The sequence below is a fragment of the Telmatherina bonti genome, assembly GCF_933228915.1.
Source record: "Telmatherina bonti genome assembly, chromosome: 22".
In the NCBI taxonomy this organism is placed as follows: domain Eukaryota; kingdom Metazoa; phylum Chordata; class Actinopteri; order Atheriniformes; family Telmatherinidae; genus Telmatherina; species Telmatherina bonti.
The window spans coordinates 34,945,510-34,971,462 of NC_136631.1; the positions used below are offsets into that span (position 1 = coordinate 34,945,510).

General features: G+C 38.7%; 2 protein-coding genes across 2 annotated transcripts; both read right to left on the reverse strand.

Annotated features, from left to right (window-relative positions):
* Positions 1-885: 885 nt before the first annotated feature.
* kcnk3b (potassium channel, subfamily K, member 3b) lies at positions 886-4,833 on the reverse strand (the record flags this gene model as incomplete). The annotated part of the gene is made up of 2 exons (XM_079262616.1): positions 4,545-4,833; positions 886-1,778 (listed from the first exon to the last, which is right to left on the reverse strand). Exons 1-2 carry the CDS (start codon positions 4,825-4,827, stop codon positions 886-888), a joined length of 1,176 nt encoding a protein of 391 aa, XP_079118742.1. The 5' UTR covers positions 4,828-4,833.
* A 2,913-nt stretch (positions 4,834-7,746) lies between these two features.
* ezra (ezrin a) lies at positions 7,747-20,248 on the reverse strand (the record flags this gene model as incomplete). The annotated part of the gene is made up of 13 exons (XM_079261694.1): positions 7,747-7,911; positions 8,266-8,505; positions 10,534-10,626; positions 11,019-11,179; positions 12,161-12,291; positions 12,372-12,535; positions 12,671-12,767; positions 13,162-13,308; positions 13,768-13,851; positions 16,373-16,647; positions 17,277-17,372; positions 18,680-18,763; positions 20,237-20,248. 13 exons carry the CDS (start codon positions 20,246-20,248, stop codon positions 7,747-7,749), a joined length of 1,749 nt encoding a protein of 582 aa, XP_079117820.1.
* Positions 20,249-25,953: the final 5,705 nt, after the last annotated feature.

Below are 25,953 nucleotides of genomic sequence, written 5' to 3' on the forward strand. Positions count from 1 at the left end.
ATCTATGCAGTAAATATAAAGTTGGTGAAGCTCATCATGTTGAGTTCAGAGTTGTTGATTCATCCCAACAGTCATTTTTAAGTGTTGCACCACAAAACCCAGATAATTGTGCTTTTTTCAGTGCTGGTGAGTGTCAACTTGTGATTATTTGCTTATATAGTTTTACAGTTTGCTTTATTTATGATTTTAAGTATCCACTTGTCACATTACATAATGTAGTGTTTGTGACTGAGGCACCGAGAGGACTTGAAGTCACAATAACAAGGACAGCTACACATGTGAGTCATGTGAAGTTATTGGTATGCGTCAGCTCAACTGCAGCTCCCACAATCATGACTTGTTTAAACGCGTTGTGAAGACAACATAAGGAGGCCAGTTACAAAAACTGGGATGAAAATGTTTTGTTTTTTTTCTTTAAAAAAAAAATCATAAAGACATATTCATGATGCAGGAGCCAAACTGGACGTACAACTCTGTACTCCCTTTTTTTAATCTCGTCTTTTTACCATGTCATTGCTCTGTAGACTCCACCTGCTCAGCACCTGTTCCGGTTGCTTTTTTATAACCTTCAGGTTGTGTACATGATCCACCACATACACTGCAACATGTTCATATGCAGTAACGCACATGACATCGTACCAACCTGACTCCTCAAAGCACAGAGGAAGCCTAAAATAAAAACATACAGGCTGTTCTTTCTCAACCAAATATTTGAGTAAGACTTTGTTGTTTACAGTGCTGCATGTGCTTTTTCCTTTTGCGCATTCTGCTGTTGGAATACCGGGATTATAGCACCACAAATATCTACTTGCAGCCCATGCCTTTGCTGTCGTCCTCTTGGCAGCGGCAGACTGGCTGCACTGAGAGCTGTTGTAGCAGACAGACTTAGACGGAGCTGCGTCTCTTAAACACCCTGAACGGAGAGAGAATGTGTAGGCCTGTTGTTATGGAGCTTATGCTCGTGCACTGACGTGGACTGCAAACGCAACCTGTTGATCCAGGATCCACGTAGTGAGGACAGTTACTGTTCTGCTGCATGTAGGCATCAGAGAATGTCAGCTCCTGAGGGATCATGGTGGGTATGGAGCCCTGCAGTTTCTCCTTGCTCCTGTACCACAAGCATGAACATATAGTTTGGAAATGCAGCACCTCAGTGTAGGCACCTTTTAAATCTTTAGCCTTCATGGAGTCATCTGCTACAGGTGTGATGGAAGTCGAGGTTGAGAGCGGTAATAGATGAGCCACCTCCCCTCTAGGCTTACTGACAGACAACAAGGCCTTCTGCTTGGCGTCCCGCCGCTCATCCTCAGTGTTCATGGTCAGGAAGCGAAGCACAACCAGGTTTAGGAATGCTCCGATCACCGTCAGGCCCATGAGGATGTAAACAAAGCAAAAAGCAACATACCGGGGGTCATTCTGCAGGGCATCATCCTTTTGCAGAGCAACATAATCTCCAAAGCCAATAGTAGTGAGTGTAATAAAGCAGTAGTAGAAGGCGTGTAGGAAGCTCCATCCTTCGCAGTGGGAGAACGCCACAGCCCCCACGCACAGGGTGCTCATGCAAGAGAAGAAACCCACCGTCACCATGTTTGCCATGGAGACCTCAGTCTGACGCATCCCCAGGCACTTCTTGGCTTGGTGCAGCAGGTATCTGACGAACGTGTTGATCCGCTCACCTAGACTCTGGAACATGACCAAGGTGAGCGGGATGCCCAGCAGGGCGTAGAACATGCAGAACACTTTCCCTGAGTCGGTGCTGGGTGCGGCATGGCCATAACCTGAGTGAGAGCACAGCACACACTTACACCTCTGTGCACATGCTGCCACTTCGACTGTGTCTATCTTTTCTTACCCCCTCTGTTAAGTCTTAGTAGTGACACCACACTTGATTTAAATGCAAAACAGCACACACATACACACTCAATGAATCCTCCAGTAATACTCCAGTCACACTCTTTAGTTGTGAGCTAACAGCTATTTATTTTTAACTCCCACGCTGTTGTCAGCTGAAATGTTGTTAACACTAATCAGAGAAACATCATTTTCTCTGCCTAAATTACTCTGAAGTGTCAAAATGTGATGCCAGATACAGAATCAGAAACAGCTCCTGTGGGGGGATTTTAAATGGTGTTTACATTTAATTGCACACAAACTGCATATAGAATATGTATTGTCATTTTAAGATTATATATCATTGTTAGTAAAGATAAACAGCAATAACAGCCACTTATAAGTCAAACTCACATGGTACATAGTATGCTAAAACATGAGGTTGATGATAAGAAAGGACTATATGTTCCGCAACCAGCTAGAGAAACAGTTTATCATAGACTGGCATTTTGTGAGTTAATAATAAATTAATATGCCCATTAAAATTAAATGATGCTTATCTTTTAAAAGGATAACTTTTACTTACGTTAGTAGACTTATTTTATGTAATATGTTTATTTCCAAACTAATCTCACAGCAAAATGGGAAAAAACAATCAGCGAATTAAGAAAAAAAAAATCATTTCTGGATTGTTTTTTGTGTTCTCCATGATTTACTACAAATGCAGCTCATGTTAGGAGGATAACATACTGAGAGGGTGGTGCACAATCAAAGAAGAGAACATCTGGATACCATTATTTACATCCGCTCACTGACCACTTTATAAGGTACACCTTTTCAGTTGGTTGTTAACAGCAATATCTAACCAGCCAATCAATGCATTTAGTCATGTAGCCATGCTTGCTGGAGTTCAGTCCAACCATCAAAATGAGAAGGAAAGGAGATTTAAGTAACTATCAATATAGCATGGTTGGTAGTTTTTGTATTTCAGAAATAAGCTCTGCTTCCAACCAAGGCATGGAAAACAGTCCAACCTTGAAGCAGATATTCTGCAGCAACAGAAGACCACACCGGGTGCAGCTCCTGTCAGTAAGAACAGGAAACTGAGGCTACGATTCACAGATTCACCAGTACTGGACAGCAGAAGATGGAAAAACGCTGCTGTTCTGATGAGTCTCCATTTCAGCTCCACATTCACATGGTAGGATCAGAATTAGGTGAAAATCACTTTAAAACATGGATCTATCCTGCTTCAAATAAATGGTTCAGGCTGGGAATGGCGGTGGAATGGTGTGGGAGATGTTTTCTCTGCATACTTTGGGCTCTTTAATACCAACTGAGCCCCTGTTAAAAGCCAAAGCCTGCCTGTGTTGCTGACCATGCTCACGTTTATAGTCACACTGCACTGTGCCCCAAAGGCCTACATGGTCACCAGTTTCTCATCATGGATGTGCGACTGACAAACCTGCAGCAACTGCATGATGATTTTATATGCCAGTCTCTGAGGAATGTTTCCAACACCTTGTTGATTCTATGCCACAAAGAGTAAGGGATCCAACTCGGTTTAAAAGTGTGCCTATATGAAGTGGTCAATGAGTGTAGTTTTTAATACAAAAACTTGACCATGCTACCACTAAAAAATGCAAGGAAATAACTGAAAACAAAACTAAACTAACTCAAAATGAGTTTAAATCTTTGTTATTTGGCACGGGACTCTGATTTTCTCTCAAGAAAGCCAAAACATTTTAGTCCAAACAAGGCCTTTTAATTGACCTTATTGACCCAAACCGGTACTTTCTTCAGTCTTTGGGCCTCATCAGGTTGACACAGCACTTGCTGTAACCCACAACAAAGCAACCTCATGATAATGTAGTTACGTTTAGCCATTAAAACACAGATGTAATGAAAGTGAAGACCTTTGGACCACATCTGATGCACATCCAGAATCACTTGCTGGCGTTGTAACTAAACCATAAAGACCAAATGTAGCCCAGGTTTGGATGCTATCAGGGTGTTCACCAGAAAATCTCTACAGCATTAGAGAGTGGACATTTTTCCAACTATAAACAGTCCTGATGTGACAAATAGGGAACAATGTTGCTCTTTGCAGAAAATGTTGTATTCAGTAACACATAAAAACATAAAAGTGTCATACTCGACACAAACATATGAAGCATTTGTGCCACTCTCATGTGAAGCCATGTTTAATTTTGATTTTCATTTATCATCTTTATTTTGTCAAAATATACGACATAAAAATAAATGAAAAAAAAATCTAAAAATATATAAACAATTCTGAAGAGACTAATTATTCTGAAAAAGTTCAGTTTGATATTTCCAAATCATCTTTATTCTATTGTTTCATTCATAACTGTACTAATTCTTTCATAGGTTGGTCATTTATTTATTTATTTTTTATTTATATTAAATGACATCATCTATTTTTGTGATAATAGTTTTAGCACCTCTCATTTGTGTGAAAAGTTTAATAAGACTTTCTCCACATTTATAAACATATTTTCATCCTGTCAAACTGATTCATTTCCTCTTTTAAAGATACTAAGTGATAATTAAATCATCTTTACCAAACGGGGAGAAAAAGCCTTTCTAACCTCATGCAACAGGCTCATTTCTTTAGATCACTTGGAAACAGAAAGTCCACTTACCTGGAACAAAGGAGACACTTTCCGAGTTAATGAAAAAGTGCTGCTCACCTATTGTCGTGATCACAGTGATGGCGAAGTAGAAGGAGCCCGAGAATTTCCACTGGACTCCAGCTTTGTGCGGCTTGAGCTGCAGGACGACGTGCTCCAGCTCCTCGAAGTTCGCTTTGGTCAAGTTATATTTGCGCATGAGTTCGTACTTTCTGGCGTCCAGCTTCCTCTTGTGACTTTTCTCCTGTTTCGACTCCAGGGTCTCGAAGACTGCCGCTCCCACCACCAGGTAGGTGAGGATGCTGATGATGAGCGCGAGCGTCCTGGCGTTTTGTCTCTTCATGGTAACGAGGAGGAGAAGATGGAGCGCATGTGGGAGCTGAGACACTCTGCGACCTTCTCCTGACGGACTCCGGATCCAACAGAGGGGACTTTTGGAGACGGAGCTGTTCTTTCAGCACCACCCCCACATCACAGTTGGGCTGCTACTGTGGGCTATTTGGACTATTTGTCACCGATTTATATTTAGATTCCGCAGAAAAGACGCACAGGGGCAATCCCACAGACTTCATGAAGACGCAATTCAAAAGCTGCACCTTTCTAGTTTTTACACACACACACACACACACACACACACACACACACACACACACACACACACACACACACACACACACACCTACTTTTTTATTCATGTGGTCATTAAAGTAAAATATTGACCTAGTGGCTATTTAAACAGACTACCTCCCCTGGATTTGCAAGTTGTCTAGCAACCTCGTAGTCATCTCTTTGGTGTGTAAACATTTGGTAAAGGCACATCCTTCCCTGCTGGATTCTTCAGCTCAAACAGGACATCAGATCAGTCAATAACAAACTGACCTGAGAAGATCGTAACATCTGAAAAAGACCTTAAAATGTTTAATCAACACGTTTTTTCCCACATGTGCTTTTGAATTGGACTCTTTTCCTCCCATCATAAATGATGGGTCAGTACCAGTAGCTGTCAGAGTTAAAACTTAGAATGTGGAACTGTATTTTGTCACATCTCATGTGTCCACAGCTGAAAATGTCTGTTTCATTTATTTGTAGGTTAAACAACTCACTAAATTCTAATTCTGATTTAAATGATAAACGTCGTATTGGTTATAATGGACTCTGAACTCTTTTCACATATAAGTTTCTGTTGCTTTTACTGTCATTGGTGCAGAAAAAAAACAAATTATATGAAATAGCTTTTTCTATATGTATCATTTATATTATGTCAAATCTGACTTGGTTGAAACTTCAGTAGGTTTTCTGTCAGCCTCTGCTATTTTGTGGATAAATTAAGAGTTCAAAACTTAGTTGGTTTTGGTTTTTCCTTTCTAAGAGTTTTTCTGTAGTTTTAGAACAGTACTTCTCTTCTGCGTCTCCTCTGAATTATGGTGTGCCAAAAAGTATATTAACACCTGTTCTTTTTGTCTGGTATAAACTTCCCCTGGGTCGCATTATTAAAAAGCATAACTTTCAGTTTTGCAGACAACATACAGATTAATCTGCCTGTAACCGCAAATGATGGTCAATCCCCATTAAAATGCTGCAGGATTGTCTCAGGGAGGTTCAGGTAAAGCTTTTTTGTACCTGAAAAAAAATAAAACAGATTTTCTGGTGTTTGGACAAATGACCGCCACATGGCAGTGTGATCGGTCTTGTGTGTGATGATTGATCCTCTGGTAAAATTCAATAAAGACCTCATCAAGGCCAGTTTTTTTCCAGCAAAGGTTCTTTCTCAGACTGACTTGAAAGTGTCATGGTTAAGACTTTTTGTGCCTTATTTTCAGGTTTCCTGTTTTATTTTTTATTTTTTCCTGTTTGGTTCTTTTGTATGTTGTTAGTCCCCTGAGTTCCTTTGGTTGGAATAAATCCCTCCTAAACCTGCATCCCTGGTTGCTCATCTCTGCATTTGGGTTCACACCTTCACCTTCCTCACAGCCACTTTGACAAAAAGAGCAATCTGCGCATTCATGGCGTCTCTGTTGGATTGCTATAATTTTCTGGATGTCGGGTTGGACCAGGACTCCTTGCAACGCTTACAGAGCATTCAAAACACTGCAACGTGCCTACTGATATGAAGAAAAAGACAAACACATCACCGCTGATCTGCACAGTAACTTTAACTTAATCCTGCTAGTAATTATTTTAATATAATTCATGATTTTATTATGATTTTGTTATCTGTATTTTCTTTTATGTTTTTTTTTCCTGTAATGCTTTTAATGTTTTATGTAATGCACTTTGAATTGTCACATGAAAGGTGCTATGCAAATAAACTTGCCTTGCCTTGTATTGGTCACCTTTCATTGACTTCCTGTTGGCTTTTGGATGAAATTTAAGGTTTTGTTGATTCTTTTTAAGGGTTTAAACTCATTTGGCCCATCTTATTTTAGTAGGCTGTTATATTCCACCTAGAGCCCTGAGGTCAGCTGACCTGCTCCTGCTGGCAGCACCCAGACCATGGACAAGCCTTCTTCTGTCTGTCTGGTCCTCTCAGGCTTTAGGTCCAGACCTTCAACACCAGCTGATATATGCGGTGTACCTTGGCTTGTTACTTTCACTGATATTGTATTAGTAGTTTTATTGTTATTTTGTCGCGTGTGGTTATTTTATCTGTGATGCAGTTGGGCTGTTTTAATGTGATTATATTAGATAATCATAAAAAATTTGATGTTAATTAGTTTTATTATTTCACAAATTTGAATTAAAAATATATAAGACACTGACCCTCAGCTGTGACAAACACATATGAAGCCCTTTCTTCATATTTGGTCCCATTTTATAGACTTACACCTCCAAAATATTAAGTTATTTGCATCATGGGATATTAGTTGTTGTTAGTGGATTTTTATTTGTTATGATAACAGTGAAGATAAATTGAATTAATTTAGGTTTTTATAATAACATTTATGTTTCTTACAGAGCCTCTCTTATCAGTTTGTTCATGCAGTACAGCTGGTTTTTAGAGCGATGTGTAATCACCATCCAGCACGACATTTCCATGGGACTAAAGAATAATAAAAGAAGAATAATAAAATAAAATAATAAAAATGAAAAATAAAAATAACCCCAATGCTCCCCACCCATAAAATAAAATCTATCCAAGTTACAAATTTCTAGCTTTTTAACTTTACACGTGGCTGCATTAATTACATTTTCCTTAAATCCCAGCATGCAGAACCGAGCCTTTATGAGGTGTTTTGGAGAGGTCTCCCGGTCTCTGGCATTTTTACAAGGCCTCAAACTCATCAATTCTCTGCTTGGTGTTGCCCAGACGGATCTGACGGAGGGTCTTGTACTTGTTGCGTCCTTCTCTGAGGTTCTGGCCATGGATCATGTCCTCGCGGGTCTTCTTGTTGTCGTCGCGAGATTGTACCAGTTCTGATCTCAGATCCTGTGGAGGAAGCAAGACCGGATTCAATCATCTGACATGGTTTTAGTTACTTTAAAGAAACAGGAACTAAAACAGATGTTGTTTGTGCGTTTTAGTTTGTAAAAAAAAAAAAAAATAGTTAAAGCCCCTTTTTAAAACTTAAGTCATGAAACTCCTGAATAGTTTTCAAACAGGATTTAATCAGCTTCAAGCTGGTTTTAATCAGGTTTTCATGATCGTGAAAAGATTTTGAAGTGGAATCACACCTTTGCATTTAAGTGCATATTTAACACTTTCTCTGTAATGAGGGAGTTAAAAACCTAAGGGGGAAAATGGTTTTAATGAGATTTCGGCTGTTTGGATGCATGAGCTCACCTCCAGCTGTTTCTGAAGGCGCAGGTTCTTCTCCGCCTCGGTGAGTCGCTCCTCCTCCCTACGGTGGTCGTCAAAGTCCTGCGAATGGAGCTCAGCGCAATTTTCCTCACTCTGCTCGTGATCACTCTCTGAGGAGGAGGAGGAGGAAGAGGACGAAGAAGCGGGAGGGGGAGTTGCGGACCTTCTCACGTTGTGCAGCTCCTCCTTTGTCTTCATCAGATTCTCCTCCACTTCTACAGCCTGAGAGGAAAGGAGGAGACATTTGATTTGCTGGATTCAGACTCATTGAAAGTTTCTGATGGATTTACATCTCAAGTCTCTTAATGATCTTTAATCCTTAAAATGAACTGGGCAAGGCACGTTTATTTGTATAACATATTTCATGTTAAAAAAAAAAAAAAAAAAATTAAAAGAGCCTCACATAAAAGACCATCAAAAGCGTTACAGGTGTTGTAAAGAAAAGACATCAAAAATAGCAGAGATCATAAAAACATAATGAATTAGATTAAGATAAATAAAAGCAAGATCAGGCTGCTGAAAGTCAGATGTGAGTCTATCAACGCTCCAAGGTGACAGACTTGACTGGTGGTTTTAAGAGCTCGAGTTTCCACCAAACAGTCTTCATTAAATTGTAGAAAAATTTTCTCTCATTCAGGTGTTTAATTGTTCCAAACACTGTAGGTCTGTTGGACTGCAGTCGTCTGGTGAAAACACTTGAAGTTGTCGATTGTCTGCATAACTGTGAAAATTGATGTTAAAGTTCTGTATTATTTGACCCAAAGGGAGCAGAAGTTAAAGAAAAGAGGTCCAAGGACTGAACCCTGAGGTACTCCACAGGTCGCAGCCATTCGCTCAGATTCATAGCTGCTGATTGTAACAAAATAACTCAAGTCTTCTAAATAAGACCTGAACCAATTAAAGACCACTCCAGAAAGTCCAACCCATTTTTCCAGCCTGTCCAACAGAATTCTGTGATCTACAGGATCAAACGTAGCACTGAGATCCAGTAGAACCAGGACTGACACTTGACAAGAATCAGTATTCAACCTAGTCTCATTTAAGACTTTGACCAGAGCCGCTTCAGTGCTGTGATGAGGTCGAAAACATGACTGGAATTTATCAAGATTTCCACTTTCATTTAAGAAGTCATTAAGCTGATTGAACACAACTGTCTCAGTTATTTTGGATATAAAAAAGGCAGGTCTGTAGTTGTTCATTATAGAGGCGTCTAGAATCCTCTCATTTAGTATTGGCTTAACGGCAGCTATCTTTAGAGACTTGGAAAAAATACGCAATGCCAGTTAGCTGTTGACAAGAAGCACCTGAACCTGCATCACATTATGATTTGCTCCAAACCATGAAGATACAATCTGAAACTTGTCTACTGCCCCCTGGTGGATACCTTTTGCATTATAGTAATTCTGACATATCGTAATCGTGCTAATAGTACATGTACATAATTTTGATTTAACATTTTAATAAAAGGTTTAATAAAGAACAGAAAAAATTGGCTTTTCTTATCACTTTTTTCTGAGGTCAGACTTTAAATGATGAAGCATGGCAACATATTTGTACTGCATTTTGCAATGGTAACACACTAAAAGGGGCCTTGTGTGAAGCACATATAAGTAGTTAATGTCTTGCTTGGACAATGGTTAGAGTGCTCTTTGGACAAGGAGGGGGACTGACAGGCTGACCAAACCAGTGTGTCAGGATCAGAGCACCAGTAGAAGACACCTCAGTCATCCAAAACAGATGCAACTTAGAAAATATTTAATAAAAGTTTAAGCAAAAGCATTGCTGTGCATTTTTACTTCCTGTCACTTTGGCATCACACAGTCAGTTATTTACAGTGTGACTACATTTTCTTAAATATACAACATCCATGCAGCAACATGGTTGCAAATGTAGCATGATGGTGAAAAAATGACTTAGATAGGCTTTCCCTGTGGTCTCAGTCTGGTCAGCCGAATGCTGAACTCTGAATTAAATACTGATTCTCTAAACTGGGAGTGTTCTGACTGCTGTTGACTGCAGGAAGGTAAAACCACAGCTAACCCCAAAAGAGAACATATATCCCTTAAAATCCATATTATAACGTTTAGTTTCTGAAAAAACGCACTTTTATTGAATTTTTACATGTAAACAATGTATTTAATCTGATCTAAATATAGACAGAAAAGAGAGCAAATGTTTTGTGGTGACATTTCTTAAACCCTGTGACTTCGCAGAGCTTGTCCATCCTTTGATCGCATGTTGGAAACTCACCTTGCTGTGCCATGACTCAGCCTCAGCCTCCTTTTCTCGCTTGGCGTCCTCCAGCTGAGCGATCTTGGCAGAATACTCAGCCAGCTCTGCAGCCTAAAGAATAACAGAAAGAGTGTGAAGATCAACACAAAAACCCGACTGCAGGTATGTGTTTACTTCTGCAGCCTCTACAATCTGGATATTATTTCATTATTTTATGAGGATGAACCTCCAAGGAAGGGAAAACTGCAGGAATTCCCAGTATGTGTATTAAGTACTTCTAGTTCTAATATAAAATGCGTACATGAAAGCCAAATTAAACTTCAACATCAAAGTAAGAATAAAATAATGGATTATAAAATCACGTTTAAGCTCAGAAAAAACAGACTTTTGGCAGATTTTCCAACTGAAACACTGAAGACTTCTTGAGTTAAAACAGCAGCTAAGACAACAAATGCCCGCTTACAACTAATCATGACTTTTTCTCATGTGCACCGTACACTCACCAGCTGCTCCTGGTTCTTCATCTGGTCCTCGGCTTGCCTGGCCAGCTCCTCCTTGGCAATTATGGCCTCCATCCTCTCAGCCTCCAGCCGGGCCGCCTCCTGCTCCACCCTCCTCCTCTCCTCCTCCAGCCTCCTGGCCCGCTCCAGCTGCTCGTGAAGCTCTGCAAGACCATGTCAGCAAACAGGGAAATTTATTAAGCGCTGAACGGTAGTAGAAGATGAGAAACTTCCTACTCTTTATGGGACTATCAGCTTCCATCCTTCTCGAATTGTTTCACTTGATAGATGCAATATATGGATTTATTCAGGTAATAAGCGAAGAATGTAGCAAAAGTTTAAGAACCTGAAGAAATGTTCTCGTGTAGCCACTTCGGGAAACTTGCAACCCCTTTCTATGTCTGACATGATAGCAAAAAGCCTTTTGAAGCTAACTGGGGTTTAGTTATGACTACAAAATAGAAGCATTTAATAGAATTTAAAAACATATTTTTTTAAGAAAGTCTTTACTTTAATAATGTTTCAAATATTAAAACCTTATAGGATCAGAGAAGACAAGCTAAAATTGACTGCCAGACATTTGAAGTCAAACAAATAAACAGCAGAGGGCAGTAAAATCACTAATTAAGTGTGAAATTTTGGCTTTCATAGCTTCTGACTGATTGAAAGTAATGTAATTGTGTAAACTATATGGAAATAACGACCTTTTTTGTACAGTTTTCAGGTGCTTTGAGTGCATATGTGCGGAAAAAAACATTCTAGCTGATGGTTCAATGCGTTGCATTCTCCTACAATGTCTCTCACTTCGTTATAAAGGAACTTTTACTCCACCTTTAAGGCCCAAAATCCTGCAGGTTGTCCATGTTTCTCTGTTCCATCACACCTTCATAAACAGCTTTTATAAAGGTGCTAACACGACTGAAGATCAGATAATCGTGCAATTTTTCCACCCACTGCTTCTGTTTTGGCTTAATAGTTGTTGCGTAACATCGCTCCTCATCTGAAGTTGAATTTACCTGGTGAGTTCCTTAATATTCAATCATAATCCATAAAACCGTAGAACAGATAATAGTGCTTACTTTCTTGTTCACATGTGTGTAACTAATGATCTTTGTTGCGAAGCAGCTTAAAACCGACTCTCTCACCTCTCTCTGCTCTCTTGGTTGTCTCTTCAAACTCATAGAGTTTCCTCATCAGTTCCCGCTTCTCTCTCTCCATCTCTTCCTTCTCCTTCTCTATGTTCTCCCTCTTCGTCTTCTCCCGTTCCAGTTGATCCCTGCAGGACACACGCACACAAACTCAGGATAAACCCACTTTCATCTCAGGATTCAGCTGGGGGTTCTTTGCTTCACCTACCTCTCCATCTTCTTCTGCAGCCTCATCTCTTTCGCCTGAGCCTTCATCTGCTGAACCTCGATGCTGTCTGGCTTGCGGCGGCGGCTGTACATTTCATGGTTGCCTTTGCACAGCTGCATGATGCGTTTGTTTACACGAAGTCGTGAAGCGATGAATATGAAGTCCTTGGAGAGAAAATAAATTCAACAAGGCTTGGTGTGGCTTGGTGGTATTACATGTTTGCTTCGCTGTCATTAATTAAACTTGCAGGGATTAATTACAAAAACAACAACAAAACAACTCACGTATGAAATACTTACAGGAGCTTTTTTGTCTATCGCCTTAATGACAAATTTCTTGTCATTGTAAGCTATGTTTTTAATTTCACTCCAGGGAAATCCAATCTTTGGTGTCAGCCTGGAAGAGTTTATAAATAAAAAAAATAAAATAAAATAAAAAAAAAGAGCAGCTGAGTGCACACATGAGACATCAGGGACAGAAAAAGACTTCTAAGTGCATAGAAATGCAGAAATTTTGGCTTGCATTGCAATTAGCATCAATGTGCCAAAACTTGGATCAGCTCAAATGAAGAGCTGTCGTGGTATGTGTCTGAAATGTGACTGCTTGTTTAGACAAAAACTGCATGTTATAAGGTCTGATAACTACAAATATGCCAAAAACAAAATGCTAACTTCTAAACGTGAAATACCAAGAAGGAAACGTGTGATAAACAACCTAAAGGATTAACAATATGACAATAATATACAGAGATTCTTGTGACAGATGCCTGAAAACCAATCAAATGACCTACTTGTCCTCCTTTGCGTAGATGTTGAGACCCAGAGCATCGACTCCCAGCCACAGCTCTGTGCTTTTCATATTCTTGATCTCAAAGTAGTTGATGCCATACATTTCCAGGTCCTGAGCAATCTTCAGGTACTCCATCATGGCCTCGTCTCTGTTCACATCAACATACTTCATTATTTTTACTCATCTTTTACTCTATTATGTTAGAAAAAAGCAAAGCAGACTCCAATGCTGGCTTCCAAAACCACAGATTAGAACCAGATTAATAAACACGATCCATCTAACTTCAGTTTTGGATTTAACCTCAAATCTCATAAAACTCTGGTTCAAAGTTTCAAACAATCATTCCTCCATTTTACTTCATTTCCATACTTTCAATCGTAAACCTGCTAGTGTTAAACATCCAGTTCTGAAGTTTCAGGCATAATTTTATAGTCGTTATAATCACCTCCATCCTGTGATTCAGATTTACATTTAGTCATAGTAAGAAATAAAAATATACAAACATAAAGAGTAGATTCTGTAATATTTCATCATTTTCTGACTTTTCTTTGTGGGAACATTTACATCACGTATATTTACAAGAGAGTATCGATCATCCTTCTCTTACCGCAGCATCGACCTATGCTCCTCGTGCCAGACCTGGATTTTCTCCTCCCATTCCTGCTTTGACAGATTGTATTGATCCAGTACTCTGAAATGAGAGACAAGCTGTCAGTAAGACACGCTGCTGAAAACGTCAACAGTCTGTGTACACATACAGAGCTGCATCCAACACATGTTGCACTGCTATGCCTTTCTTTTCTTTTCTATATCAGTTGCCAAATGTGACTGGTGAAAGCCTGACATGCAACTTCAGGGAGTAATTTAACTGGATGGATCCCAGATTTAAATACATTTTTCTGACACTGTAAGACCAAACAGTCAAGGCTTGATAAAGAAAATAAGTTACATTTACTCAAACAAGCTTCAAACGTTTATTCAATTCTAATTTTCTAAGTGTTTTAAACAAGCTCTATATTTCAAGTTGGTATCACTTAATTATTTTGATTTATTTCAGGCATGATACTTAATTAGTTTGACAGTCATTCCAACATCATGCACGTTCGTACGTGTTCCGCCCCTTTTTCCAAAGAATTTGAAGAAAACGTCGTCATTTGACCAAGGTGTGCAAACTTTGATGAAACAAGGCAAATATATTTACGTAACAGTCTGCTATAGCAGAAGATGGTTTACATGTGAGACATTTACCTATTTCATAAAAAATACAAGCTCATCTAAGGTATTTCATTACACCAGACTACAGAAAGTGCTGCAGAGACTGTGGAGCACAAAATGTTGGCAACCTTTTGGAAAACATTTCTGAGCTGATGGAACAGTTTGTTGATTATATGTTGTTGAGATAAAGTAAGATTTTTTTTTTTTCCATTCACAGAATAAGTAGTCAAAGAGGTTCAATAATTAATAAAAAAAAATAATGCTTGTAGCTACCTTAAAAAAAAGGCAAAAACTCAGAACTGGTGAAAGACTGAAGGCCAAGCAGAGGGATAATTTGTGGTAATTATTGAATAAATCTACAAAATGAGGAAGTTGACAATTATATTAATACACCAAGAAACTCAAATCAAGTGTAAATGGATTAAATTAATGCTATAAAACACAAACTGATGACTTTAAAAGGCCTGAAGCACAAGGACTTAATAAAATGTTTGTAATTCCAACCATATTGGTCTGTTTACTGTTTACAACATGAAATGTTGTAAAAAAATATATATATAATTTCTCGGATCTGATGGTGGCAACATACCTAACATAAGCTGGTATGTGAAACAAAAGGCTGGACGAACATGTTGGAGCAAGATGGATTAATTGCAATCATGCCAGTACACAACAGAAGAGCACCATAGAAATGTAGAGACTCTCCTAAGTAAAGGACAGAGATTCAACAATCTGCAAAGTAGCACATCTTCAAACTGGAGCAACATCAGAATGTTTTCCTGTAACGTAAATTTGTAAAAGCATCATCTATAGGAAATATTAGGATCAAAAGATTCAGGGAAGGGACACTGTAGATAATCATTGTTGAATGTTTGCTGTGTAAAGGAGCCCTAACTCTGCCACGGACATCACTGTGTGTGATCCACAGATTTCCGCTCTATCGTGCAAAGAAGAAGAAGCCACATGTGAATATGATTCAGAAACTCGGACAAAAGCTGATTTTAATGGACTGAAGCAAAAACTGAAAAAAATTTTTTTGTTTTTTTTAAAAAATAAAATTAAAATTTTGTCAAATTTTGTTAGGTAATCTTGACTGCCACATCCTCCAGATGAAAAATGATCATTCCGCTTGTTTGACACATGGTCAACATTTGACTATTTTTGTTCTATTGTGGAAAAAATATTGTTTTTTTATTTTTAGATTTATAAATAATCATATAATGTACATACATTTTACACGGCACTTCAAACACAGTCTTTCCTCAGTCACTGATCATTACCAGTTTGGATAAATACCAATTGACAGATAAATGTTAATAATAGGGGATATAATTGACACCTGCAGATATTATTGTGCGCATGGTGAATTAAATGTTTATTAATAGTTTTTTTTTTACTTTGAACAACATGAATCAACAAAAGTAGATTGTATAAATCTTAAAATAGCTCCAACCAAAAAGCTGAAATAACCAGGAATTCACCAGGAATCTGGCTGGTTTTCATCCCCTTTATATGACCTCAGTATAGTTTAATATCTCTATTACAGCTGACATGATAAGAAACATTTATGTGTTTAGATTATATTATCAATTAAATAAGAATTATTCACCAAATAGTTTCCAGATGCAAATGTAAATTAAATGATATTGTCTCTTTTCAGACTTCAGGGACACAAATAATTAAATAAATTTTATTTTGTGAACCATTCATTTGGGTGGTGAAAAATGGTGAAAATAGGTCTTCAACGGTCTTTTTGCTCTTGTGCTGTTTATGTTGGGAAGACCGTTTTTTAAATGAAGACCCATCACACATCGTAGATGCTGGAAGTAGGTGGAATAACTGACAAAAGAAATCTGTTCCCAGCAGGAATGAACAAGTGATGTGGTCTCACATAAAAATGTGTTTTGGTCTGTGAAAATGCAAAAAACTAAGACTATGACACAGGTGTGTGTTTTTACAAAGTTCCTGTTTGACACAGTTTCTAAAGTTCAGCTCACCTTTTGGAGAGCAGACGCTCAGAGGACAGGTAACCCGGAAGGTGCACTGACTTATCGTACTCTCCAAACTTGGCCTGGACAGCGTAGGAGGCCAGCAGGACGCCCGTCTCTGGAGGACAGTAGATTTCATCTGACAGAATGTCCTCCTTCACCTGCAGGAAGAACAGCTTCCTGGTGACGTCCTGGATCAGCTCCTCGACCACGTCCTCAGGGTAAAACTTCACCCTCAGCTTGAACCGCAGGGGAACTTCTCTTTTCACATCCTGGGACATGACCTACACAGATCAATAAAACACAGATGGATTTGTAAACCTGCCTCAAATCAAATCAAAGATACTTTATTCATCCCCGAGGGGAAATTCAAGGTTCAGGCCAGCTCGTCCAAGGTTTGACATACAGACATTTAACATCTATGGCCCCGCAGCCTGTTTTACCGGCACCGCCTTATAAATGAAGAAAAGATGACATGAGGAAGGATGGTTGGGTGTTAAAAAAAAAAAAAAGAAGTATCTCTACACTTCACCTAAAGGGGGATAGATGCAACAAAAAGGATAAAGATGCAAGAAAAAAAAGAGAGCTCTACCATACATGCACCACTTCCAAGTGAACTGAGCTTTTCTTGGGTTGTAGATTGGCTCAAAACATTTAGAAAACAAAAATATTTCAATTTAGATACTCATTAAATTATGAATTCACTCATCCTGAGTGTTACAATTACCTGTTAATATGTAAAAACAGTCACAAGATACAATAAAAACATCCAACTTTGCTGCAACTCCAGATTTAGAAGAGCCAAGCGGCAATGGACCTTAAAAGAGCTAGAACTCCAAATCATTTCTAAAGTTTTTACAGCAACAAAAGACAAAAAGCAGAAAGCCTCTCATGAACTAAACTATAAACCTGCCTTCTTAGTCGTGTTCAGCCATGTGATGGATCCACTGATGTCCATAAACTGCAGGCCAAAATACCAAATCTCACGCAGGCCCATGGTTTTGGCCACCTAAAGGCAAAGAGAGAAAAGCAGCGTGGTGATGACGTCCTTGATAAACATCTGGTAGAGATGCCCAGATGTGAAGCAGGACCCCTTTAAAGACAGAGTTGTCCATTTCCACTTACAGATTGTCACCTTTCTGTATTACAGTTTACCCTTTAGCTTCCTTTTCCACTGTAAAAACTTCTTAATCATACTATTTCACAGTTTTTCCTGCATTTTTACAATGCAGGGTGACACGATTACAGTACAACAGCGATTGGTTGAACAGTAAAATCCAAGTTTGTGAAAACAATCTTGAAATCATTAATGCTGTAATAGAGTTTATATATAAATGTGTAATGTTGGCCCAGAGCTTAAAGTGAAAGTTTGAGAGCTACAAAACCCAGGTTAATTACAGCATATTTCTCCTTTTTCTGCAGGTCTTCCTGAATAAAAGCTGTTGTACATGTTGATCTGTCTCTTCTGACTAAGACAGATCAACAGATCAACCCAACCAGTCGAGGCAGATGGCTGCCATCCCTGAGCTAGGTTCTGCTGGAAGTTTTGTCTTCCTGTTAAAAGAGAGTTTTTCCTTCCCACTGTCGCCTCATGCATACTCAGGATAGTGGATTGGATCAAAATCGAGATTTGATGCAATCAGTTGGTTTCTATTTGCTAGAATTGGCCTGAATTGATGTGTCTATAAGGTGCCCTGAGACAACATTGTTGTGAAGTGGCGCTATACAAAAAAATCTGAAATGAACAATTATTATTATTATTATTATTATTATTATTATTATAACAAATAAATTTCAGTAACTATTGGAAAGCCAAAATAAAACAAAAGATCCCATATAAAAGTAAAGGGATGAGATATATATTTTATTCTAGCTTTACTATTCATTTTTTCATTTTCCTGTTTATAGTGTAGATCGCTGAGCTTTTAGTAAACACCGAAATATACATTTAATTTCCACAGGATTTAACAAGTTCAGTTTTCACTCGATTGCAAAAACCAGTAAGAACAGTACCAGATTAGATCTGGAGAAGAGTTATCACTTCACATTTTAACATTTTCCCTTTTCTGAGATGAAAGCATGAAAATGTTTAAATTATGACAAAAATTTGAAAGAATCTGAATCACACTAGTTCCACAATTTAACTTGTTTTGGCTTTTACTTATTTCAGTAGTAATAATGTCATGAATAATGACATGAATAATGAACTTTAACTTGTAATGAAGAGCTGAAACACAACAGTGAAACTTTGTCCTCCCTAAATCCCCTCTGCTTGTCATTAAACAGCATGTGCTTTGTGAACATTAACATACAGACCTGTTCAAAGAGCTGGCTTCCTGTTGTGTTGGGTTTGATGGAAAACTCCAACTCTGCATTCATTGAGGTTATCTGAACACTGATCTGCAGCAAGAAAAGACACACACACGCACACACACACACACACACACACACACACACACACACACACACACGCACACACACACACGCACACACACACACACACACACACACACAAAAAGTGTTTTTATTCACATGATGTTAGTCTGTTTATCTCTGCTTTCTTTGGAAATCAGAAATATCCAGGTTCAATCTCGTTATCTAGTCCTGATTTCATTATGATCAGCAAATCCTACTGAAAGAAAACCAAAATAGTACAGCGATAAAGGCGAAGGAGGACTTAAATGTGGAGCTGTGAAGTGGATTATTCATAAACTGTAATTGCTCACTATCTCAATAGACTTTGGACTACCCCTGTAAGGGCCATGAGATTGCACATTAGCAGATTAAAATATCAAAATACTTGCTTTCTGCTAAATTGCCTGAAGGTGAAACCATTATATTATACCTGCTTTATGAACGTGACCATTTGAAACTAACAGCGATGATACCTACACAGGTTTATTGACAAGAGCTACACATAACACATCTGTTCCTTTCAATATATTCCTGTGACCATTAAATTTACCCCGTCTACAGGCCACACCGGGCCTGTTGCAGTTACACAACTGTTTTATGAAGTTATACCAGAGCACACCCCTGGAGCTGTAAAGATAAACCTCCTAAAACTTGGGCAGCAGCAAATGGAACATCCATTTATTGAACCACCAGCAAGTTTCTTAACTGATTCGACCTTACATAGCAACATGTCTGCGATAACTTCTTCCCCACCTGACATCCACAACCTGACTTTCTATCGAAATATTCACTGTGGATGTCATTACTACGTATACAAAACCCATAACAAACAACTAGTATGTCGATCCACTGACCTCTGCAGGGCTCTTTGATTAGCCATTACCTGGACTTTTACATGTTTAACCTTAAAAAAAATAAACTAATGAGGGCTTCTTGCAAAGCACGAGCAATATAACAGCAGAGAGGTGCTGTTGCAACTTGTAGGCCCATTTTTTGCACCGCCTGGCCTGAGGACAATAAGTATTTACAGCAAACTCCCTTATTTTTGATGGATGAATGAATCCATCACCACAGTGGTGTTTAGGAAATCAAAGAGGCAAAGTAAAGCAGTTAAACCACAGTCACGAGTTTTTTCTTGACATTTAAAAATCACTGAAGTTACTGAAGAGAAACGCCACGATAATTATCATTTTCTGCATGACTAACAAGGAATACAGCCTTTTCTTTTCTTCGTGCTCTTTTCGACACTTCAGTAGTACTTCAGGAATATTTCTTAGTCAGGAATGAGCACATCATGGGTCAAACTCTACTGCTAGTTAATGAGTAAATGCCAAGAATCTTTACCTCTTGGAAAGGACACTTGGCAAGAGATTAAAACCATCAGGATGTAAATGAGTGACATTTAAATGTCTTAAAGTAGCACACAGGACAAGATGCTTTAAACAGCAGGAATCCTACCATTTTAGGCATCTTGGCGGTGGTCGGTGGACAAGCTCCAGCAGAAGAAAGTGTTTCTCAGGTTGACTGAGGCTGCAGTGGCCGACTCCCAGCAGAAGCTCCACCTGATAAAGATTTCAGCTCCGCTCTCGCCGGCAGGCTCAAGGACAGGACTTGTGTCCTTTGAACTGGGCAGAAGATCGCCCACGGTGATGTGGGTGGATTGATTTGCTCACTATCACACAAAACTGACAAGTTTACCTCAAGTGTGGCCACAAGCAGGGCGAAACGTTCAGCTCCACCCAAAGACAGTCACCTGCCTCAGCACCTGAACCGCTGCGACCTTTGATCAGTCTACACAGGCCCGGATGTGCTGTTTATGTTTGCCTGTTTGGAAGTGACATCAGTGAGTCATGGGATGTCATAGAGAGATTTCAATAAAGCAAGAGCAAAAAGCTTGCTCATTTTTTCTCTGAGAAGGAAACTTACTGATTTTATGGACAATTTAACTTAAAAAGTTAAAAAGAAATTAGTTGATTGTGATCCATTAAGTATGAACTTTTTGTTCATGTGTTGAAGCCGATCCTAGCTGCTAGAGGCGGGGTACACCCTGGATAGGTCTAAACATTGACAGAGCGGCTGAATCACTGGTTGCAGTTACATCCATTTCAATATGATGTGATGCTGTTTGTGACAGCGTTGCATGTAAACACACACAGTAGATACAGCCAAAAAGTATGAACAGAAACCTAATCAGCAACTTTTCTGACTATTGCATGTTACTCACCAGAAACAACGAGATATTAGCCACATTGCCACACGTTATACCACTCTGAATTTTGTATTTTTAACAATACATGTACATAGTGCATGAAATCAAAGCTTAAATTTACATGCCTTTTTGGACCATCTGGAACTATTTTTACTACTCTGCCTTTGGTACAAGATCAGTTTGAATACCTGAAATCAGGAATAAAATGTTACATGATGTTTTAGTTGCATTTTGTGATTGTGATGTGACTAGAAGTGACTGCAACAGCCACAGTGATGTCAGTAGATCCTGAATCAAATTGATCTGAAATCAGATTGTGGCTGAATTTGGCACATCAGCAAACATCCAATCACTATGCACTAAATCGATATTACAATATATCATCATAAAACTAGCGATTTACACTCCTGATATACAGAGACGTTAACAAGAAGCAGGTGAAGTACATTTGTTAATTAAACCAGGTGATCTGTAGAACAGGAAGGTAAACAAGCGGAATACACAAGGGGGAAAAAGGCTAAACTGAAAATGACAACCCTAGAATAAGGATGCACCAAGAGCACATTTATTTTTAAACTGAGTCCAAGTTCAAGTGCTTACATCTGAATACTTACCGACACCGAGTACCAATATGAGGATTAATGAATCCCATTACAGTTCACTGGTAAGAAGTGAGGACCAGAATGTCAGATGCAACAACTGGGTTTAACTGTGTGACATATCACATATCATCCTGCAGCCATCCTCCAAATATAAATCTTATAAAACTGTCTTAATGTTATGGGGTGGTGGTGGGGAAGGTGAAGGTGCGGACCCAAATGCAGAGATCAGGGAAACGGGATGCAGATTTTAGTTGATTTATTTTAACGAAGGATCTCCCGGGACAACAACAAACCAACCAGTGCAACAAAATGATCCAGCAACCAAGGAATGAAACTGAGGGGTATAAATACACGGGGGAACCAAACAAGAAACAGGTGAACGGAATGAACTGAAACAAGACCAGGTGAACTCTATGAACAGGAAATCAATAAAGCTAAACAACAAACAAGGGAACCAAACAGGAAAAAGTACAAAATAAAACAGGAAACCAGAACCAAGGAAAAAACACAAACCATCACATCATAACACTTAATTATTCAGGAGGAAAAAGTGGGCTTTGGTGGATTTGGTACCACCATCAGTACTGTAACAAAATCAGCTTCTCTCACTGAGGTAATGCAAAGTTCGTCATTTTAAATCGGCACGAGAAATAATTTAGCTCTTCATACGTTAAAGTGTTTGTTGCACAGATGAATCTCAATGGACTAACAATGTAATCTTTTTCTCACACTGATTTCTGCATCTGTAAAGTACACACACACACACACACACACACACTAATTTCAGACCAATACCTCATACTGGTACTGGTACCAATGCATCCCTACTAGGATGGAAGACTTAAACCCATGAACAGAAAAAGTGCCAGTGATGATGTTACGTGAATCATCAACTCTTCTGCTTACACAGCAACAGCAGAACCTGCAAAACAATCAAAGACCATTTTCCAGGTTTGAGCTAGTCTTTATTCCCAGTTTTTCCATGACCCATCTGCATTACTTCCATCTGTGAGATGCTATTCAGCTCTAAAACCTTTTACCAGACAGCTTTACAGCCACTTCAGAAATCCTAAATACAATAACGTGCATAATGTTTCATTCAGTTTCGTGTTCAACTTTTATTTCATTCTGTTTTAATACATATCTGTGTGTGCATGTGAGAGCATCCCGTTCTTGTTAAATAACATATTCAGTTTTGTTGCACTTCACATGCTATGTGTTTTTCTCTTCCATCGTCTGCATGGTTTGTTTTTTCACGGAAGTGTGCTTCAATATGGAAAACAATGTGGCAGACATGGATCATCTGGTGGTGGGGAAAACTCACCACAAGTCGTCCAATCTGAAACTTACAGAGGTGGCAAAGTGGGATTTCAAAAACAGGCGGCAAAACAAACAAACAATGGAAATCTCAGTTTGGAGAGAAGCATCAGAAGTTCAGTAGTTACACTTCTTCCATTTATCTGGAAAAAAAATGTCTCACAGCTTCATTCTATTCTGCATTCTTCAGACACTCGGCAGATGTTTTTATCCAAAATCAACCTTAGAAATAGACCTAACATGAATGTCATGTGGGTGAGAGGAAGCCTGAGCACTCAGAGACCCATGCATCCATGAGGACATCGTGCAAACTCCAGATGGAAAGGCCACTGTTTAAATCTCCCCACTACACCACTCTGCTGCCCAACTGTGACCATTTAAACCAGTAGGTTTAAGAAAAAAAAGTATGATTCATTTATTCCCCTTTCCTGTGAATGAGTTACATACTTTAATCAGACTTCTGTTCAAGTGAAGAAAACAAAACAAGCAAAAAAACCAAACAGATCATGTAACATAATCATAATCCACTTTAATATTCCAGCTCACAATCTTAACTTTTTATTTGCCTGTTTCTACATTTCTACTGCCTGGCCTGAGCCTTTAGCTGCTGAGCCTGGACGCTGTCGGGCATCTTGTGGCGCTGGTGCAGAGTGTGGTAGCCCATGCACAGCTGCATGATGCCTTTGTTGATATGTTCTTGAGCGGAGTTGAGGATGATGTCCTTGAAATGACACAAAAATAAAAATGTAAAGTTCTTTAAGCTACATTTTTCTTAAAACATGTTTATTTAATGGTTTATTTAACAGGATTAAGCCACTAATTAAAACAAGAAAAAAGTTTTTATTCATTTTTAACAAAAATTTTGTTGACAAAACTTAAATGCCATGTTTCTGTTGACCTGAAATACATTTCTGCTACTATTATGAGTCTTCACTCACATCTATGCAGCCAAAATCATTCATTCATTCATTCATTCATTTTCTATAATGCTTGGTCCAATTCAGGGAAGCTGGTGCCTATCTCAGTAATGATCACGTGGGAGGCAGGGTAGACCTTGCACAGGCCGCCAGTCCATCACAGTGCAGCCAAACTAATGAAAATTTATAGAACACTTACAGGAGCTTTCTCGTCTGTGAACCTGATGATAAATTTCTTTCTGTTGTAAGTAAGGTTACTGATGTCATTCCAGGGAAATTTATTGGTTGGTGTCAATCTGGAAAAGTTCAAACATATAATATTCACGCAGTAGTATGAAGAGAATCTGAATAAAAAGCTTTTCAGACCGCAGAAAATAGAGAGGTGACAGATCATCAGCTGATTGTTCTTCAATTAAAAAAAAAAAAGAAAATATAAAGAGTTGCAGGGAATGAACTCAACTAGACGTACTTGTTTTCCTTTGTGTAGATGCTCAGCCCCTGCATGCTAACTCCCAGACACATCTCTGCGCCTGTTTGGTTGTTCATATCAAAGTAGCTGACACTGTACATCTCCAGCTCCTCAGCGATCCTCAGATACTCCATCATGGCCCCTTCCCTGTCACAGTGACACAGTTAACTCTACAAATGTAGAATATTTCAACTATTGGTGATTTATCTCAGGAACAAGAGCTTAAACAGTTTGAATTTGACCCCAAATTTATCAAACAAAACAAAACAAAAGAAACTCAGTCTAGCATCTGACTAAAGTTCAGCCTTTATAGTTTCAGTTATTAAAAACTATAAATGAGTAATATAAATAATCTATTAGTGTTCAAGGAGTTAACAGATTCCCTAAATTTAAAGAAGTCTAAGTCAATTATGTGTTATCATTAAAACATCTCCATCCAATGGGTTTTAGCTACATTTGATGCAATGAATCTATAATTTGTTTCCATTTAAATAATAAAATAAAGACTAATTTGGTTTCTGTGAAAAAATTCAAGCCATACACTCTCAAAAATGGAGGTCCAAGATAAGGACATTTCTGTACCTATAGGTACATTTTAAAGAAATGTTCTCTCAAAAGTACAATACTGGTCTTTAAGAGACCAGAAGCACCTTCAGAGTACGAAAAAGGGTTCAAAGTGACATAAAGTACAAATTTGTACCATTTTGACCATAAGGGTACCTGCAGCATTGAAAAATGTTAATGGCTGTAATGTTACAAACTGGAGCAGAGTTGAGTGATGACAGTAGAACTACTGAACAGTCATTTACTACACCAGACAATGAAGGTCAGATGCTGCAAACTAAGTGTACGGCTGGTCAGTATTTTGAGTTTTTGAAGATTATTTCTAGATTAAAGATAAGATCATATTGCTAAGTTGAATGGACCAGGCCTAATGCTGTGGAAACATAAAAAAACATAACTTGATAAGGTGAAGTTGAACTTGATAAGGTACAAAAATAGACCAGAACTGAAGGGTACAGAAATGTCTCTCAAAAGAGTACACCCCCAGCGACAAGCATTTGTACCTTTTTAGGTACAAGCTGGTACCTCTATTTTTGAGTGTGTATCAGCCACAAATCTGTCATCCTGGCTGCATGTGAAGTCATTAAATCTCATTAAATGACTCCTTCAATTAAGACACATCCTTAAATGTCAACATGTCATACTCTCCACACTTTGCCTGGTTGGCAAATGAGGCCAGCAGGTCGGCTGTCTCCGGAGGACAGTAGATATTCTTTGACACAATGTCCTCCTCCACCTGCAAGAAGACAAGCTTCCTGGTGCTGTTCAGGATCAGCTCCTTCACACTGTCCTTAGGATAAAACCTGACCCTCAACTTGAAGCGAAGGGGCGTCTCTGTCTTCACACTCTGAGATAAAATCTGCAATGATTATGAAAGCACAGAATTTAATAAAGAATATATATTTAAATCCTGAAACAAGGATTGTCATGATATGACGTTTCAGGATGTGTTTGGTGTTGTGTCTTTAGTTCTAGTTTCCTTTTATTTTGTAGTTTTTCTTCTTCAGTTCCCTTGCCTTGTTTTCTGAGTAGCCTTTTATCCTGTTCATAGTTTTTACCTAGTCTTGTTAGTTGTGTCTTGTTTTGTTCCTCAGTAT